The sequence below is a fragment of the Triturus cristatus genome, chromosome 10 (assembly GCF_964204655.1).
Source record: "Triturus cristatus chromosome 10, aTriCri1.1, whole genome shotgun sequence".
NCBI classification, from domain to species: Eukaryota; Metazoa; Chordata; class Amphibia; order Caudata; family Salamandridae; genus Triturus; species Triturus cristatus.
The window spans coordinates 623,498,967-623,520,633 of NC_140593.1; the positions used below are offsets into that span (position 1 = coordinate 623,498,967).

Below are 21,667 nucleotides of genomic sequence, written 5' to 3' on the forward strand. Positions count from 1 at the left end.
GCGAGTCGCAATTTGCGAGTCGCAATTTCCAATGTACAACAGTGTCTGAGACACTGTTAGCGATACCAAATGGGTCGCAAATTGCATGCCTCATGAATATTAATGAAGCTGTCACAATATGCAACCCCATTGGGAATGATGGGGCACTCCCAGGGATAGTGGCCTGCTGGGGTCAGCAGACCTCCATGTCTGGGACTGCTTTTAAATAAAACAGTTTTTTTTTAATTCAGCCCGTTTTGGTTAAAGGAAAACGGGCTGCATTTAAAAAAAAAAAAGTTACTTCTCATTTTTTAAGGACATGCAGTGGTCTTTAAAAATGCCCTTAAAAAAAATGTATGTGCATGCATTCCCAAAGGGGAAGGGGTCCCCCCGTTTGCGAGTGCTTTACCACCCTTCTGAGGAGGGTGGTAAACTGCGAGTGTTTTACATAGCTGTTGGGGTCTCTATTAGGAAGGGAATTCCCCTTCCTAATAGTGAGTCGCTAAACACTATTTTGCGAGTCGCAAAATATTTGCGACTCACAAAGTAGGGTTAGTACATGGCCCACAGCATTTTTGCATGCACAAACGGGACTGAAACCTATTTGCGCATGCAAAAATCCATCGTACATCTGGCCCCTACTTTTTAAATAATAGAAAAATATAAAAAATGTATATAGCTACATATAGCCAATAACATAAAACATTTAAAAAAAGTTTTTTAATTACAAATAAAAAAGAAAACAACATAAAAAGTTACAATTTTCACACAAACAATTTACACATTAAAAACGTTATTAATTAAAACTATTGTAATTTTCAAATAAACAAAAACATAGTAATATAAATTGGAACAATATAAAATAAACTATGGCATTTTACATTTAATACATATACTATTCCCATTTCAATATATACAAAAGTACACAAACTATTCAACTAATAAGGAATAAAATGTACCTGTTCCACTTCACGCTTTGCAACAGTAGGAAAACTATAACATTGCAAGGGGTGAAATATACTATTCCCACTCCTATCAGAGCAGCAGTAGAGAAAGTGTTGGATAGCAGAGGAGTAAAATGTTCTATTCCACTCCAGTCACTGCAACATTAGAAACAAACTAATTTTCTTCAACACAATACAATAATTTCAACAACATAATAAACAGTTAAAAATATAAATATGTAAAAATAAGAAGTATAATTATATTTTTTTATAAAAGTTAAATACAATAAATACATATCACAATGCTATATTCATATAATAAATTACGAAACATATTATTATAATTTAAATACAAAACCATAATCTCAAAATATTAAAAATGAATACAAAATTATTTACATTTAAAAATCACAACAAAATTAACACATATAATAATAAATATCATAATTAAAAACAAATTACCTATTTTTAATGTTGTCATTAGTGAATTAACTTTCTACTCTACACTTCAACTAACTACACAGCATATATCTAAAAAAGCATCAAAATAATATTATTTACACATGTTACATAAATATTTGTAAACATATCCATAATAATTATCTATTCCTGGAATAATTATAGTCAATTACCACCCCACCATTTATCCATAAAATAAAACAACCCACATCAATTATATAAATTAACAAATGATTATTTCCATCATTTTTATAATTAGATCCCAAGTAAACAATTATTATTAATATAATTAACTACTAATTAATTAATAATATGTAAATAACTTTCCACATCTGCTTCTACAAATTCAACAACTCACACATAATATATAATTAAAAAAATATTTTAATTGCATATGTACCATAATTATGACTTTTATAAAAATGATAAATTGACTTCATTTATTAATTAGCATAATTACTTTCCTATGCACCCTTTACACATACAAAATCAACGGCACACACAAAAACAATGCACATACTTAATATATTACAAAAAGTACATAATTAATTATCATTGAAATAATTTATATAATTTAAAATGTAATTATCAAAAATACAATTATTAAATAAATCAAAAGTAAGCACTTCCCACCCTATATCCCAACAAAACACACTACTCACACCTAAAACGTAATTAAAAAAGTAATTATACAATTAACATATTTAATTATCTATTAAAAATAATTTCCTTCTCACCCTATACCCCTACATAACACAAAACCCCCACGTAAAGCTAAAAAGGTAAAAAAAAAATAAATAACATAAGTAATTATCAAGTAAATGATACATATTAACAATGAATAATTCATAATTTATAATTAATTTACTTCCCACCCAGTACCCCTACAAAACACACAACCCACACCTAAAACACGTAATTAAAATGAATAAATAATCATACAATTAACATATTTAATTATCAATTAAATAATGACATTTTATCAAATGTTAATTAATAAATATTTATAATTAATTTACCTCCCACCCTATACCCCTAAAAACATATTATCCGTATGTACAACTTAATTTACAAAATAATTATCCAATTGACATAATTGATTCCCAATTAAGCAATAATAATTAATAATGAATTATTAATTAATTATAATTATTTACCTTCCCACCATATAACCCTATAAAACACACAACCCACACCTAAAACTTATTTTTTTAAATGATACAATTACATAACTAATAATCAATTAACTAAAACATATTGCTTACAAATTAAATAATAATTCATTATAATGTAATTACTTCCCACCCTGTACCCCTATAAACCCCAGAACCTGCTACGGTACTAAAAAGGGAGAAGCTGAGTTTCCAGCAGCAGTACCTCTGGCCTTCCCTCTTGGACTGAGGAAGCAGGAAGCTCTACATTGTCTTTTGTGTATATGACTACTGTTAGAGAAGGCATATTGTAGCACTTGTAAATACATCTTCTTGCTCCCGCCCTGCATGGTGATATAAGCCGTCACATTTCATTATTCATTACACTCTGTTTTTTGTATTTTGGGTTCTACCCCACTGTATATGATGACACGTCCGAGGCTAATATGCAAAAGTGAGTGCATCATTTAGAAATTGTCAGAGTGGAAACCCATCATAATTTGGCAGGACTCACCGCCCGCTAAATCCACAATTCTCTGACATCGTTTAGATATGGGTGAATCTCAAGTTTCCTGTGGCGGAGCCTCAGATTGTATAATCTCAGCCTCATGCCAATCAAAGAATGACCGTAATACCTGCGGCTGCACCAGGGACAGCCAAGTAGTGCCCATGCCCAAGCTGGAGTGGTAGGGCAGTAAGGGAAGAAACAGAAAGAAAACACCAGATGGAAAGAAAACGAGGAGAGGAAAAGAATTGGTGGAGGAATGACAGAAAAGAGAAATATTAAGACAAAAACAGAGAGGAAGTGAGAAGAATTGATAGGAATGACAGAAAAGAGAAATAAAGTAAAAACCAAAAGGAAGTGGAAATGTTATATATTAAAAACTGGATTATGACTCTTACTCTACCATGCAAAATCACTGAAATTTGACAGTTAACGTATGCAGTGCACAGAGCGCACACCATAACTCATGCCACCTACCTTATTTTGCCCTTGGTGGCCTGTCGATTTTTTTCTGTGCCATTTTGAAATCGATAATCTGTTTTATTTTGCGTTTTCTGCTTGGTCAGAGATGTGAGCTATCAGATGATTTTGAACGTTGCATACCATACCTGGCAAATGTCTGTGGTTTGCGTGATTCAGCCAGAATCATTACTCCGTTTTTTGATTATCGATTGCTCATTCAATTTCATGCTTTTTATGATGCACTTAATTTCTCACTCCTGGCAATTCACACTGATGGTGGGCTACTGAATGTATCCTGCAACAAGGCTCCTTCGTTCAATCGAACGAAGATACACAAAACGTTAGCACCTTAAAGTCGATCAGCAACTTTTCTTTTTTTTTCTTTTTTGTCCTCATCTCACCATTAGCGTCTGCAATATCAACGAAAAGCCCATTCCGGCCTAGGCACCCTCGGGCTTCTGTTTACTGCATTGGCTTAGGCCAGACCAGTTATAGTAAATTATCTCTAAAAAAGAGTGGGGGTCCAAGGGATGTAGTTTAGCGACTCAAACAGTTCTCAATCCCTAATCCAGCACATGTATACACAGTAGAAGAACTGAGAGTCCAAAGAATGTTTAGCAACAATAGTGTAACCACTCTACAAATATCGAACAAGGTGTTTGCTGGTGTCAACAAAGTACACAATGTGTCCATGAGTGTATGTACACGTAAACAAAGTTCCCATCACCCACGACAAGTGGCTTGCTTCATCATTTGGGAACCGGGGAACTTGACCAAGGAACCATCTTCTACCAGATTGATGTAGATATTGGTTCGATGGATGTCCCAAATGTGTAACTGGATCAAAGGGGCCACAAGCGTAATGATAGTGGGTGATGTATGCAGTGCAAGTGATAAAGAAAAAGTGATTTAAAATTGGTTGTCAAGATACAATTATGTGTTTATTCTAGTGCTACCTTGATACCAAGTTAAAACTAAACAGTGCTATACAGTTCAAACAAATAACTGTGTTCTTAAAGACTGGTCTACATGTTTCAGCTCTTGGATATACTCTATCCCAGCTTTCGTCAGGACCAGAAAGCTACTGCATATTAACGGTGTAGTGAATACAAAAAAACTCAAAAACATACAACCTGGACCATGATCTTGGTACAGGTAAATACCTGTAAAAGCAACAACAGTGGTCAATGCAAACAGAGTGGTGACATGTTACAAAAACCGCATCCACAATGAAATGTCGATTTTAGTTCAGAATTACCAAATAGTGTAATAAATAATTCTACGTCCATCACCGCAAGTGAAACGTTAGAATTGTAACTCACCCGAATTACACTGGGTATGTGCCTCACCCCACCCGGCAACTGCTCAGGTATAGGAGGCACCGCTCTAAGGAAAAAGTACTAGCGTAAAACATTACATAACAAATGCTAGTGAAACATTTAAAACATTAGTACATTGCGCGCAACCCTTAAAAACAGACAAGGCAGGAGATTCACGGTCGACTGAGCGTCGAAAGACGGTTGTCAGCAAACATGTCTCTGTTATAAACAGACGAAGTGCCCATGCAGTTGGTTAAAGCACTATCATTTCTCTACCCCAAAGTCTACTGCTATACTGCGTTATTTAAAAGCCAGTGACTGATGTGTGTGGTACCGGAGAGTGAACAGTGAAAAATCCACAATACGGCATTTCCTTAGTCAAAGGTTTCCTGTTCGGTATTCTAAGGAAGACCCCAGAACTAAGCCAAGAAATTGACCAGGGACTCAAGGCACCGTTATCATATTAACAGATGTTGATTAATAAAGTTACGGGTACTGCACCAGACCTAGTCAGTTTATATCTGTCCACCTACCTCTCCGTCGGTACCTCTCGCGGTGTATGAGCGAGAAGGGGAGGTGTACCACACCAGTAGGGAATCCCATTTGAAGAGTCGCCGCGCGTCACTACTGACATGCGCGGTCGGCGGCTCCAAGCTGTCCCTCGCTGATGACGGCGCGGCATTGTGGCATAGACGCAATGCGCATCGGGAAATGTAGTTTATTATGATTTATAAGGAGATTGCTTCCCGAAACAATGATAACTTAGTGCCATATGCTCATAGATGATTGTGCTTTTTGATCTATGTGCAAAGGCTACGTGGTTAGCGTATATTATATCTAACTTAAATGTGGTGGATGTTATCGTATTCCACAAATAAATCACGTAGTCAAATTACAAATAGGCATTCTAAAAGTGTAACTCATGATCTCAACCCGGGTGTTTAAGCAAATTCTTATAAACGACCCGTCAGTTTAAAGCGAGGTCCATGGTATTTGGTCATTCAGACCTACACAGTCGCTATGCATTTTGAACACCCATTTCTGTTCCCTCATGAAGAGGAACTTGTGGATATCTGTAACGTGAGGTGGAATAAAGGGTTGTTCTAAGATTACCCAGCGCAGATCTTCTGGTCTGTGATTGTGGGACAGAAAATGGCTAGTTAATCTGGTCGCTTGTTTTTTACACCTGATGGTGCTTTTATGTTCACTGATACGGACCTTTATCTTACGTGTGGTCATCCCTATGTATCTAAGTGAACAGGGGCACGTGATTTGGTAAATTACCCGATCAGAGTTACAATTGGTGTGCCGTCGTAGGATCCAGGGTTTCTCTAACCCTAAATCAACAGATTTGGTTAACTGTGTCTGTGGGCAGGCTGTGCAAGAGCCACATGGATAGTGGCCTTGTACTGGTGGTAAGTCCCATAAGGTAGATGTTGTCCCTTTGTCTTTGGCCCTCGGTCTTGTGTGTACCAAATTGTCGCGCAGATTCGTACCTCTCTTGAAAGAGAACAAAGGTAGTGGTATCTCTGTGTTTCCCACATTGAGGATGCGCCAGTGTTTCCGCACCGACTTCTGGACACTATTTGATAGTGTACTAAAGGTGGTGACAAAAGTCATTCTTGTAAGTGGTGCCTTAACTACCGGGGGCTCTAAGAGAGCGTCCCTGTTATTGTTTGACGCCCGTTTCCAGGCTTGTTTGACTAAATGTGTAGGGTATTTCCTGACTTGCAGTTGCCTTGAGAGTGCCTCAGCATGATGCTGGAAATTACCCAAATCTGAACAGTTCCTACGGATCCGCAGGAACTGCCCTACTGGAAGATTGTGTCGTAGGGACTTGGGATGATGACTTTGGAAACTAAGCAATGAGTTTTTTGTCTGAGGTTTTTTGTATAGTTCACTTCCCAGCACTCCTAATGTCGGATAGATCATGATATCCAAAAAGGGGAGTCTTGCTTTGTCATGGGTTACTGTGAATCTCAAAAAATTGTTTTGAGCATTAAGCCAAGAGTGGAAATCTAGCAAAGTGGCTACTGACCCATGCCATACCACTAGGATATCGTCTATGTATCTCTTCCAGCATGCAATCTGTGCCTGAAAGGGATTCTGGCTGGTTAGCACACAATTCTGTTCAAAAAGATGGACATAGAGATTAGCCAGACTGGGAGCGAAAATACTCCCCATAGATGTTCCGGAGATTTGAAGGAACACCGTTTCTTCAAATTGAAAAAAGTTTTCCATCATCGCCAGTCTGGCGCATTCCATAATGAAGTGTGTGGGTGTGGTGGTGTCACGATCTCTATTGTCTAGAAGGATCCTGATTGCTTCAAGTGTCTCTTCTTGTGGAATGCAGGTATAAAGGGATTCCACATCAAAGCTGACCAGAAGGTCAGTCTCGGTGTTAAATGCAATCTCTGGTAAGAGGCGCAAGACATCTTTCGTGTCTTGGAGAAAAGTAGGCATTTCTCTGACCATCGGCCGTAGGAAAAAGTCAACAAACGTGGACAATGGTTCTAGAAGAGACCCGATCCCTGATATGATAGGGCGGCCAGGAGGAGGTCTTGTCGGTTTATGTATTTTTGGCAAAACATAAAAATACGGCATGACTGGAAACTTAGTAATCAGGAATTCTGATTCCTGTGTACTGATCCATCCTGACTCCCTTGCTTCACTGACCAAGTCGTGAATTTCAACAGATAATCTTGGAGTTGGGTCTACTGGAAGAGGTCGGTATGACTTGGTGTCACTGAGTTGTCTAAGACATTCCTGTCGGTACGCGGAGGTGTCCATAATGACTATGGCACCGCCTTTATCAGCGGGCTTGATGGTAATCTGTTCATCGTTCTGTAATTCTTTCAGAGCCCGTTTTTCGGCACCCGAAAGGTTTTGATAAGTTCTGTTGTTTTTTGGATCAAGCGAGTCAATATCATGTATGACAGCTTTTTCAAACACCTTCACCTGGTCTGGTGTAAGGTGAGCAGGTGGATTGAAGGTCGAGGGAGGTTTTAAACCCGTGTTGTGACAATTCATGTCGTCAGAAGCATTAGTGGCTGCAAGATCTTTATCTTTGAAGAAAAAATGTAGCCGTATTTTCCTAAAGAACTTTTCAAGTTCATGTCTCAGCTGAAACGGGTTCCCACTGTTTGTCGGTACAAACCCTAATCCCTTATTAAGGACTTGCAATTCTGTTGTGGTGAGTGTTCTCTGACTTAGATTGACTACTAAGTCATCATATCCATGTTCCGTTCTGGTGGTACACCCCCCCTCCTGTTGCGGTTGTCCTGTGCTGTTTGATCTAACTGCCAGTGTACCTGAGGTGTTGTCATTCCTCTTCTTCTGCCTCTGTTGCGTCCCCGGCCCTGTCCTAAAAAAGGTGGCTGGGCAAAGGGTAAAGATGGTTGGTATGGAAAAGGAGGCATAGGTTGTGCAAAGGGTGTGGGTTGGAAACCCCATGGGGATGGAGGCCACCACGAACCCTGTTGTGCATAGAAATTTTGTGTTCCTCGTCTCCGATTTGGGCGGGATTGAGGATTGTAAGTTCTATTAGATGGTATTGAGGTGTTTGAACCATCTGAATCAGTGGAATTATTATCTGATCCTGACGTGGAGTAATTAGAACCGTATCTTTTACCTTTCTTATTGAATTCAGGAGGTGTATAGTTCTCGCTTGTGTATGGATAAACCTTATCGAACGAGAAACGTGCAAGATCCTTCTTAAATTTCTCGATTTTAGTCAAGAGGATAGTATCTTTGTGTTCCTTATTGGACTTATTAGTCTCTTCCAAATTCCTCTTATATAGAGCGCTGGTGATAGATGCCTTGATTTGACCTTCTAAGGTTTGTATCTCTATAAGTATTAGGTCTGCTGCTTTCTTGGCAGTGCTAATAATTAAGATTAGCCAATCGCGGGTACATCGCCACGCAATCATTGACCAATCTTTGAGGAACTGTTTGTCTGTGAGGAAGAGGCGAGGAGCATTGGTTACTATCAAGCCCATTGGAGCACTGTTGTTTCTCAGATATTCTGTCATTATGGCTCCATGTATAAAAGTACGTGAATGGGATTTTTTCAGATTAAGTAGTACCTGCCAATCATCCTGTGTGGTGTTGGTGACAGTTGGCAAACTTTCTAGAATACTGGGGTTAGTACTCAAAATTGATTGCAGCATGTCTTCGTCAAAAGACAGCCCCGTGAATTCCGCCATTGCTGAAGAAAAAGGTGCGCGTATTTCCTTAAGAGAATTTTAAAGGGTATAACGTCTATCTAGGCGAAACCCTCAAAAAGAGAGAAAAGGACCCGCAGCCGAGGCTGCTCAAACAACTATAGTAAATTATCTCTAAAAAAGAGTGGGGGTCCAAGGGATGTAGTTTAGCGACTCAAACAGTTCTCAATCCCTAATCCAGCACATGTATACACAGTAGAAGAACTGAGAGTCCAAAGAATGTTTAGCAACAATAGTGTAACCACTCTACAAATATCGAACAAGGTGTTTGCTGGTGTCAACAAAGTACACAATGTGTCCATGAGTGTATGTACACGTAAACAAAGTTCCCATCACCCACGACAAGTGGCTTGCTTCATCATTTGGGAACCGGGGAACTTGACCAAGGAACCATCTTCTACCAGATTGATGTAGATATTGGTTCGATGGATGTCCCAAATGTGTAACTGGATCAAAGGGGCCACAAGCGTAATGATAGTGGGTGATGTATGCAGTGCAAGTGATAAAGAAAAAGTGATTTAAAATTGGTTGTCAAGATACAATTATGTGTTTATTCTAGTGCTACCTTGATACCAAGTTAAAACTAAACAGTGCTATACAGTTCAAACAAATAACTGTGTTCTTAAAGACTGGTCTACATGTTTCAGCTCTTGGATATACTCTATCCCAGCTTTCGTCAGGACCAGAAAGCTACTGCATATTAACGGTGTAGTGAATACAAAAAAACTCAAAAACATACAACCTGGACCATGATCTTGGTACAGGTAAATACCTGTAAAAGCAACAACAGTGGTCAATGCAAACAGAGTGGTGACATGTTACAAAAACCGCATCCACAATGAAATGTCGATTTTAGTTCAGAATTACCAAATAGTGTAATAAATAATTCTACGTCCATCACCGCAAGTGAAACGTTAGAATTGTAACTCACCCGAATTACACTGGGTATGTGCCTCACCCCACCCGGCAACTGCTCAGGTATAGGAGGCACCGCTCTAAGGAAAAAGTACTAGCGTAAAACATTACATAACAAATGCTAGTGAAACATTTAAAACATTAGTACATTGCGCGCAACCCTTAAAAACAGACAAGGCAGGAGATTCACGGTCGACTGAGCGTCGAAAGACGGTTGTCAGCAAACATGTCTCTGTTATAAACAGACGAAGTGCCCATGCAGTTGGTTAAAGCACTATCATTTCTCTACCCCAAAGTCTACTGCTATACTGCGTTATTTAAAAGCCAGTGACTGATGTGTGTGGTACCGGAGAGTGAACAGTGAAAAATCCACAATACGGCATTTCCTTAGTCAAAGGTTTCCTGTTCGGTATTCTAAGGAAGACCCCAGAACTAAGCCAAGAAATTGACCAGGGACTCAAGGCACCGTTATCATATTAACAGATGTTGATTAATAAAGTTACGGGTACTGCACCAGACCTAGTCAGTTTATATCTGTCCACCTACCTCTCCGTCGGTACCTCTCGCGGTGTATGAGCGAGAAGGGGAGGTGTACCACACCAGTAGGGAATCCCATTTGAAGAGTCGCCGCGCGTCACTACTGACATGCGCGGTCGGCGGCTCCAAGCTGTCCCTCGCTGATGACGGCGCGGCATTGTGGCATAGACGCAATGCGCATCGGGAAATGTAGTTTATTATGATTTATAAGGAGATTGCTTCCCGAAACAATGATAACTTAGTGCCATATGCTCATAGATGATTCAGCAATGGCGGAATTCACGGGGCTGTCTTTTGACGAAGACATGCTGCAATCAATTTTGAGTACTAACCCCAGTATTCTAGAAAGTTTGCCAACTGTCACCAACACCACACAGGATGATTGGCAGGTACTACTTAATCTGAAAAAATCCCATTCACGTACTTTTATACATGGAGCCATAATGACAGAATATCTGAGAAACAACAGTGCTCCAATGGGCTTGATAGTAACCAATGCTCCTCGCCTCTTCCTCACAGACAAACAGTTCCTCAAAGATTGGTCAATGATTGCGTGGCGATGTACCCGCGATTGGCTAATCTTAATTATTAGCACTGCCAAGAAAGCAGCAGACCTAATACTTATAGAGATACAAACCTTAGAAGGTCAAATCAAGGCATCTATCACCAGCGCTCTATATAAGAGGAATTTGGAAGAGACTAATAAGTCCAATAAGGAACACAAAGATACTATCCTCTTGACTAAAATCGAGAAATTTAAGAAGGATCTTGCACGTTTCTCGTTCGATAAGGTTTATCCATACACAAGCGAGAACTATACACCTCCTGAATTCAATAAGAAAGGTAAAAGATACGGTTCTAATTACTCCACGTCAGGATCAGATAATAATTCCACTGATTCAGATGGTTCAAACACCTCAATACCATCTAATAGAACTTACAATCCTCAATCCCGCCCAAATCGGAGACGAGGAACACAAAATTTCTATGCACAACAGGGTTCGTGGTGGCCTCCATCCCCATGGGGTTTCCAACCCACACCCTTTGCACAACCTATGCCTCCTTTTCCATACCAACCATCTTTACCCTTTGCCCAGCCACCTTTTTTAGGACAGGGCCGGGGACGCAACAGAGGCAGAAGAAGAGGAATGACAACACCTCAGGTACACTGGCAGTTAGATCAAACAGCACAGGACAACCGCAACAGGAGGGGGGGTGTACCACCAGAACGGAACATGGATATGATGACTTAGTAGTCAATCTAAGTCAGAGAACACTCACCACAACAGAATTGCAAGTCCTTAATAAGGGATTAGGGTTTGTACCGACAAACAGTGGGAACCCGTTTCAGCTGAGACATGAACTTGAAAAGTTCTTTAGGAAAATACGGCTAAATTTTTTCTTCAAAGATAAAGATCTTGCAGCCACTAATGCTTCTGACGACATGAATTGTCACAACACGGGTTTAAAACCTCCCTCGACCTTCAATCCACCTGCTCACCTTACACCAGACCAGGTGAAGGTGTTTGAAAAAGCTGTCATACATGATATTGACTCGCTTGATCCAAAAAACAACAGAACTTATCAAAACCTTTCGGGTGCCGAAAAACGGGCTCTGAAAGAATTACAGAACGATGAACAGATTACCATCAAGCCCGCTGATAAAGGCGGTGCCATAGTCATTATGGACACCTCCGCGTACCGACAGGAATGTCTTAGACAACTCAGTGACACCAAGTCATACCGACCTCTTCCAGTAGACCCAACTCCAAGATTATCTGTTGAAATTCACGACTTGGTCAGTGAAGCAAGGGAGTCAGGATGGATCAGTACACAGGAATCAGAATTCCTGATTACTAAGTTTCCAGTCATGCCGTATTTTTATGTTTTGCCAAAAATACATAAACCGACAAGACCTCCTCCTGGCCGCCCTATCATATCAGGGATCGGGTCTCTTCTAGAACCATTGTCCACGTTTGTTGACTTTTTCCTACGGCCGATGGTCAGAGAAATGCCTACTTTTCTCCAAGACACGAAAGATGTCTTGCGCCTCTTACCAGAGATTGCATTTAACACCGAGACTGACCTTCTGGTCAGCTTTGATGTGGAATCCCTTTATACCTGCATTCCACAAGAAGAGACACTTGAAGCAATCAGGATCCTTCTAGACAATAGAGATCGTGACACCACCACACCCACACACTTCATTATGGAATGCGCCAGACTGGCGATGATGGAAAACTTTTTTCAATTTGAAGAAACGGTGTTCCTTCAAATCTCCGGAACATCTATGGGGAGTATTTTCGCTCCCAGTCTGGCTAATCTCTATGTCCATCTTTTTGAACAGAATTGTGTGCTAACCAGCCAGAATCCCTTTCAGGCACAGATTGCATGCTGGAAGAGATACATAGACGATATCCTAGTGGTATGGCATGGGTCAGTAGCCACTTTGCTAGATTTCCACTCTTGGCTTAATGCTCAAAACAATTTTTTGAGATTCACAGTAACCCATGACAAAGCAAGACTCCCCTTTTTGGATATCATGATCTATCCGACATTAGGAGTGCTGGGAAGTGAACTATACAAAAAACCTCAGACAAAAAACTCATTGCTTAGTTTCCAAAGTCATCATCCCAAGTCCCTACGACACAATCTTCCAGTAGGGCAGTTCCTGCGGATCCGTAGGAACTGTTCAGATTTGGGTAATTTCCAGCATCATGCTGAGGCACTCTCAAGGCAACTGCAAGTCAGGAAATACCCTACACATTTAGTCAAACAAGCCTGGAAACGGGCGTCAAACAATAACAGGGACGCTCTCTTAGAGCCCCCGGTAGTTAAGGCACCACTTACAAGAATGACTTTTGTCACCACCTTTAGTACACTATCAAATAGTGTCCAGAAGTCGGTGCGGAAACACTGGCGCATCCTCAATGTGGGAAACACAGAGATACCACTACCTTTGTTCTCTTTCAAGAGAGGTACGAATCTGCGCGACAATTTGGTACACACAAGACCGAGGGCCAAAGACAAAGGGACAACATCTACCTTATGGGACTTACCACCAGTACAAGGCCACTATCCATGTGGCTCTTGCACAGCCTGCCCACAGACACAGTTAACCAAATCTGTTGATTTAGGGTTAGAGAAACCCTGGATCCTACGACGGCACACCAATTGTAACTCTGATCGGGTAATTTACCAAATCACGTGCCCCTGTTCACTTAGATACATAGGGATGACCACACGTAAGATAAAGGTCCGTATCAGTGAACATAAAAGCACCATCAGGTGTAAAAAACAAGCGACCAGATTAACTAGCCATTTTCTGTCCCACAATCACAGACCAGAAGATCTGCGCTGGGTAATCTTAGAACAACCCTTTATTCCACCTCACGTTACAGATATCCACAAGTTCCTCTTCATGAGGGAACAGAAATGGGTGTTCAAAATGCATAGCGACTGTGTAGGTCTGAATGACCAAATACCATGGACCTCGCTTTAAACTGACGGGTCGTTTATAAGAATTTGCTTAAACACCCGGGTTGAGATCATGAGTTACACTTTTAGAATGCCTATTTGTAATTTGACTACGTGATTTATTTGTGGAATACGATAACATCCACCACATTTAAGTTAGATATAATATACGCTAACCACGTAGCCTTTGCACATAGATCAAAAAGCACAATCATCTATGAGCATATGGCACTAAGTTATCATTGTTTCGGGAAGCAATCTCCTTATAAATCATAATAAACTACATTTCCCGATGCGCATTGCGTCTATGCCACAATGCCGCGCCGTCATCAGCGAGGGACAGCTTGGAGCCGCCGACCGCGCATGTCAGTAGTGACGCGCGGCGACTCTTCAAATGGGATTCCCTACTGGTGTGGTACACCTCCCCTTCTCGCTCATACACCGCGAGAGGTACCGACGGAGAGGTAGGTGGACAGATATAAACTGACTAGGTCTGGTGCAGTACCCGTAACTTTATTAATCAACATCTGTTAATATGATAACGGTGCCTTGAGTCCCTGGTCAATTTCTTGGCTTAGTTCTGGGGTCTTCCTTAGAATACCGAACAGGAAACCTTTGACTAAGGAAATGCCGTATTGTGGATTTTTCACTGTTCACTCTCCGGTACCACACACATCAGTCACTGGCTTTTAAATAACGCAGTATAGCAGTAGACTTTGGGGTAGAGAAATGATAGTGCTTTAACCAACTGCATGGGCACTTCGTCTGTTTATAACAGAGACATGTTTGCTGACAACCGTCTTTCGACGCTCAGTCGACCGTGAATCTCCTGCCTTGTCTGTTTTTAAGGGTTGCGCGCAATGTACTAATGTTTTAAATGTTTCACTAGCATTTGTTATGTAATGTTTTACGCTAGTACTTTTTCCTTAGAGCGGTGCCTCCTATACCTGAGCAGTTGCCGGGTGGGGTGAGGCACATACCCAGTGTAATTCGGGTGAGTTACAATTCTAACGTTTCACTTGCGGTGATGGACGTAGAATTATTTATTACACTATTTGGTAATTCTGAACTAAAATCGACATTTCATTGTGGATGCGGTTTTTGTAACATGTCACCACTCTGTTTGCATTGACCACTGTTGTTGCTTTTACAGGTATTTACCTGTACCAAGATCATGGTCCAGGTTGTATGTTTTTGAGTTTTTTTGTATTCACTACACCGTTAATATGCAGTAGCTTTCTGGTCCTGACGAAAGCTGGGATAGAGTATATCCAAGAGCTGAAACATGTAGACCAGTCTTTAAGAACACAGTTATTTGTTTGAACTGTATAGCACTGTTTAGTTTTAACTTGGTATCAAGGTAGCACTAGAATAAACACATAATTGTATCTTGACAACCAATTTTAAATCACTTTTTCTTTATCACTTGCACTGCATACATCACCCACTATCATTACGCTTGTGGCCCCTTTGATCCAGTTACACATTTGGGACATCCATCGAACCAATATCTACATCAATCTGGTAGAAGATGGTTCCTTGGTCAAGTTCCCCGGTTCCCAAATGATGAAGCAAGCCACTTGTCGTGGGTGATGGGAACTTTGTTTACGTGTACATACACTCATGGACACATTGTGTACTTTGTTGACACCAGCAAACACCTTGTTCGATATTTGTAGAGTGGTTACACTATTGTTGCTAAACATTCTTTGGACTCTCAGTTCTTCTACTGTGTATACATTAGGCCAGACCAGGCCAGCTTCTTGATGCGAGGCTTGGTGTAATCATTGGACCAAAACAAAAAGAGCTTTAGACCAACCTCATTTTGACGCCCCAAGATAGAAGTGATAACCAGATGTTTTGGTTGTTGTCATTCAAATGTCCCTGACCTAAGCGAGCCATACCAAATGCAGCAGCCAACCAGTTCTCATACAGCGGGGGCTTAGGGTCTTTCCAGAGTTTACAAATCTCCCTCTGGGCAATTATAATGAGGCAGAAGAGTAAACCCTTTTGTACACTAGATAGCAAGCTTGTTAAACCATTGTCCACCCCAAAGAAAACTATTGCTAAATTTAGTTTAAGCTTACATCTAAAAATGGCCTCAAAGGCATTTTCCACGTTGTGCTAAAATCCACTTAAAGAGGGACATTCAAAGAATATATGTAGATCATCCGCTTCAAGAGACTCACATCTAGGACACTTCGAAGAGGAACAAGGGGCAAATCTCGCTATCTTCTTGGGGGTATAATAGAGCCTATTAATGACAAAAAAATTTTTTTTTTAAGAGAGGCTGGCCTGATACACCTATATAAAGTTTGAAGGGATAAAGCATACGAGTTAATAGCTATTTCGCCCAATATAGATGAATTCCAGATAGAGTATGATGGAGGGATATCTACATCATCGGCATCAAGTAAGCTCTTATACCACAGTCCAACCTCCTTTTTTATTAACTTTGTATTTTGTAGACAGTGTTCAATTTCCCAATTACCTCTTATTAGTTCTTTCTCAGCTATAAACCAGGAGCATAATTGTATGTATTTGAATTTAGAGAAAGAACTGCCTATTTTTGATCTTAAAATCTCCCAGGGGAGAACACCGTCTGATGATATGAGGTCTAACCAAATCACAATTCCTGCCTTTTTAATTGGTAATGCAAGACTATCTTGCAAGCATAACGGTAGACCCGGGGAGTCCCAAACGGTAGCAAAATTCAGAATAATAGCCAATCCCCAATCTCACTCTAACTCTGTACCATAAATTTAATGCTGTTCTTAGACATTTTAGACGAACCTTCTTAAAGAACATTGGTGCCCCAAACTTATATAGGAATCCGACCCCACCCCCCTCAAAGCTGACCATCACGCTCAAAATCTTCCCCCAGTTGGTTTCACCTGTAGTGATAAGCACAGCACGTATATTTTTAAACTGAAAGGCGACGGAATACCAAAAAACATCAGGGAGAGCCAAGCCTCCCTTAAAGAGCCTTCGTTTTAGCTTCTTCCAGGAGAGCCTGGCCCTTTTATTAGACCAGACAAAACTTCCAATTTTACCTTGTATCTTATCTAAGAGTTTTCTGGGGAAGTCAAGAGGAATAGTACTAAACAGATAAGCCAGTTTTGGCAAGATAACCACCTTAACAAGATCTACCCGGCCGTAAATAGTCAGAGGCAGATTCTGCCATCTAGAAAAGAGATGGTCAATTTCCTTGGCTACTTTCCTCAGACTGATCAGAGGAATATCGACTAGGTTTTGAGCTATGGTTATCCCCAAATATCTAAATTCCTTACTACGCCTTCCAGTCCAATTGTCTACACCCCAGGACATTACCTCTGTCTTAGAGGGGTTGACAAGATATCCAGAATACAGGCCAAACTATTCTAGGATAGCCTCCACCCTTGGAAATACCTCAGCAGGGTTATTGGTATAGACCAGCAGATCATCTGCATGGAGGGCTAACTTACAACTATAATCCAGGACTTGGAAAGGGGTAACTTGATTGTTCAATCTCAGAGCCTGGGCAAGGGGCTCGATATATATATCGAACAATAGAGGTGAAATGGGGCATCCCTGCCTTGTTCCTCTTGTGATATTAAAACTAGATGTCAACAAGCCATTCAGGAAATATAACTGCAGAGGCACGCTCGTAGCATCTAATGAGCTTTTCTGCATTAGACAACCACGAAAATACTCCTGGAGCTCCTTTAGTTAAGGAGAAGGCGGGCATCCTTTTTTCCGCAAATGAGATCCAGCCAGCTGGGCCGTCTACGCCTTCCCCCCCTTCGACTGCGATTCCTCCTGGCTCCTTGGCTGATATTTTGTGAAGTCTAAAAGAAGACATCGGGAGAAGGTTTACAACTTCAGAATCTAATCAAGCCATTATACAAGCCACCTGTGCATCAATGGCACAGAAAATCGAAGATGTTTCAATAAGAATGGACGTCCTCGAGCTGGAGATTCCAAAGATTAAGAACACTTTACACTCCTCTTCAGGCCTGATGGACAAGCTGGTTAAGCAAAACAAGGAACTTAAGGACGATATGGAGCGTTTGGAAAACCATACAAGGAAAAACAACATCAGAATTCTAAACGTTCCTGAAGAAATGGAGGGGAGTGATATCAAAAGCTTTGTAGTCTCCCTCTTAAGGGAAACCATCTTAAAAGACCTACCGGAAATAGACTTGGCTTTTGACATACAAAGGATCCATCGCGATCCATATAGGAAGAATCCAGGAAAGCTCCGGCCAAGGAAAATCTTGGTGAATTTCCTCACATACGCCACCAAGGAAATTTTTTTGTCCTTGGCCCTGAAAGCTGGGCAGGTTAAGAGCAACTCCTTTTCTAGGCTATTTACTTTTTCCATACGGTCAGATATTTCCCACATCATGGCAACAAAACAATGGGAGCTGGGCAAAAGAATGACTATCTTGAACTCATTGGGGGCTAAGGTCCAGTTGAGGTTTCCTGCAACCCTCTGGATCATGTGGAACAACTGCATGTATAATTTATATCAAATAGAGGATGCTGACGAACTAATAGATAAAATAGGAAGCGGAGGTGGAAGTGGAGTAGATTCAAAATAGGGGGGCATAGGCATCTCTCTAAGGAAAATATAGGGCGGAAAAGAGAAGAAGTGAAGAAGTAGGAGGGGGAGAGGGGAGAAGGGGGAAGGGGAAAAGTTTCATATAGTATATGTATAGATAATGGCCGCTGCCCCCCCCTGGTGGAATTGGGCCCTTTTCTATAGTCAAGTTCTGTTATGAATACGCCTAGGGATACTCGTCCATAGGGCTCATGCCCAGAGAAGAAGGGAGGGTTACCCCGGGTGGAGAGGGTCTTCTAGGGTCACTTGGGAGGGAGGGGAGGTGAGGTGGGGTAGCGGGGGAGCACAGAGGGTAATGTGGGAGGAGGAAAATACTAAAATAGATCTCATCTTCAATTGCGTCCTAAGATGTAGGGTACTTCCAGAGTATATGATTAATATCCGGGTAGCTGAAAGGGACCTTAAAACATAATGACTACCAAAATTAGATTCGTCTCATGGAACATCAATGGACTTCGATGTCCACATAGACAAAGGCTAGTCATGAAATTTCTCGAGCAAACCACAGCTCAGATCTTCCTTCTACAAGAGACTCATCTCAGCAGTTCTGAGTGTAAGGCTACCTCTGGGAAGTATAGATGGGTTGAGCATTATTGCTCTTCTGAGCAGACATCTCATAGTAAAGGGGTAGCGATATTAATTAGATCAGGCACTGGAGGTATTATTAAATCTGTTTCAACAGACCAGTCGGGAAGATGGATTATAGTGCAGCTGGCTATTGGGGGGGTCAATTTAACTCTAGTCTCATATTACGGTCCTAATACGGAGGATCTGGCCTATTTATACTGAATACAGACTAAATTAATAGAGGCCACCACCCCGGTAATAATTGGAGGTGAGTTTAATGTTCTCCTTAACCCTTCCCAGGAAAGGTCTAATTATAGTCAATATGTCGCTGCTCCTCGTGCTCGTCGGGCTATGATCAACATGACCCATGTGCTTGGTCTAGTTGATGCCTGGAGGGCAAAAAGAAGTGCAGAGCAAGGTTTCACCTTTTTTAGTAAGAAATATAGCCATTTTTCTAGAATCGACTATATCTTTATTGATAGGTTAAGTTTGGAGAACTTAGTCGATATCACTGTTCTCCCAAGCATCTTGTCTGACCATGCTCCAATTTCCTTTTCGTATTCAGGGAATAGGCCAAGTTTAAATCCCATGTGGAAATTGAAAAGGGCAATGTTGTCTAACTCTGAAATAATCGACGCCCTAAAAATTTCAACAACTGATTATTTTATGGACAACATTGGCTCTACATCCCTAGATTATGTATGGGACGCATACAAGGCTCACCTGCACGGACAGACACATAGCCTGATATATACTAAGAACAGGGAAGAGGCTTTGGAATTCCAGATTCTGGAAAGAGAGATTTCTAAGCTTGAAGGAGATAGATTGAATTGTCCCTCTGACAATTTGACACTGATCCTCAGTGATTTAGAACGTCTACGCCTGGAGTACGGGAAGAAGTTGGATAACAAAATGATCAGCAAATTTTCAAATGCTTTTTAAATGCTTAGGTCTCAGGTACTTCTCCACAGATGTACATCAAATCAATGAATGCACATTTTTTATGTAAAGTTATATTTTCATCCCAAATTAGTGTAAATCTATTCAGTGGTTTATTGATCGACACAACAAAATGTTACATGGGCGCTACAGTTTAAAAAGGCACCTTTTTTTTAGCTCACTCCTTAAGCCTTTTATCCCTGCACGGATCTGCACGAAAAGTGGCATGCCGGACTCTGTCTGACTACGTGGAGTGATTGCTAAATTTGGGACAGAGCTTGTTCGTTAATAGTTTCACATGCAAATGGAAGCCTGGGCCAAACGATCATGGAACTTGCTAGACATTTTATAATATCATTAGGAGCACAGATCATGATTATATGGTTGCTTAAAACAGCAAAAAGAAAGTGGATAAGACTGCGGTGCCTATCCCTGTGTATCAGATAGTATCAGACTGCTTTAAGAGTTTTCTAGTCGGATACTCACACACTCATTGTTTTTAGTCTGTCTGAATTGTTATTAGGTAAAGTAGTGGTGCTCTCTTATACAGATGCTTGATTTCGATTTTGAATTTTGAAAGAATTGAATTGATGGGATTTAAATGTTGACATGTCCTCCCTATCACAGCAGCTTTTTTAGCATGTCAGGTGTTTCAGTATGCCCATTATCTTTATTTAATTATTAAACAAGTCTGAGCTGCATTTATTTGTCACTGTTGACTCAGTATAAGTGACCAGCAATCCCAACATTTCCTAATAGCTTTATTTCACTATTCTCTACATCTGCAGATGAGGCGTGGCAGCTAGAGGATGACTGTGGTGAGTCTTCTGTGGAAATAGCACATAGTCCACGGCTACACACAGACATGGACGAAGCCCCCTTTGCTCGTATTCGGTCGCACTCATTCTACATGAGGAAAAGTTTCTCTGTGGACAACCACCTGAGCTCCTATGATTACCCGATACACCCACCAGAAGGGAAACCAGAGAAGGTCAGGAACAAGCTCCGGAGACAATTCGTAAGTACATATCTGAAACTTAAATGCTGCTACTACAAACAATCTCAATCTGAATATCCTTATAAGCTTTGTACATGTTAACTGGTGAAACTCAACGAGTATGACTCAGTGATAATGGGTTGCTAAACTTTTACCAAGTGATTACCATATTCTAAGAACACATTTTTGTCAATATAGCTAACAGTTGGATGGCAAAGTCCATGCATAACACAAATCACTAAAACATACCAAAACCTAAGCAATGATGAAAAACAACACATCTTTCAGAATACATAGCCAAAAATCATTCCACATACAGCCTATCTTATGTGGTCATAGGCACACAAGCATGGTTATATACAATATGGAACAACTACAACAAACGTTTTTAATGCATTTTTGTCTACGTTGTGTTTGCTTAATTGCAGTGTTTCTAGGGTGGAAAAGATTATGCAAAATGTATGTTAAATATTGACATTTTTCTCACTTTCGTTTTGAAGAAAGTGTGTGAAGGTTTTTATCTTATTTGCTCAATGTGTACGTCAATTTCTGGTGGGAAGACAAAAGTTGGCATGGCTATTTCCAACGGG

At 40.6% G+C, this 21,667-nt stretch overlaps 1 protein-coding gene across 2 annotated transcripts in view; it reads left to right on the plus strand.

Annotated features, from left to right (window-relative positions):
• The window catches only part of LOC146789809 (ankyrin repeat and fibronectin type-III domain-containing protein 1-like), a 2,714,698-nt gene that overhangs the window by 1,303,571 nt on the left and 1,389,460 nt on the right, over nucleotides 1-21,667 (plus strand). For both annotated transcript variants that reach the window (XM_085632159.1, XM_085632158.1), the window contains one exon: nucleotides 20,869-21,098. In XM_085632159.1, coding sequence (XP_085488285.1) covers nucleotides 20,869-21,098 — 230 coding nt within the window. The remainder of the gene's footprint in view (nucleotides 1-20,868; nucleotides 21,099-21,667) is intronic.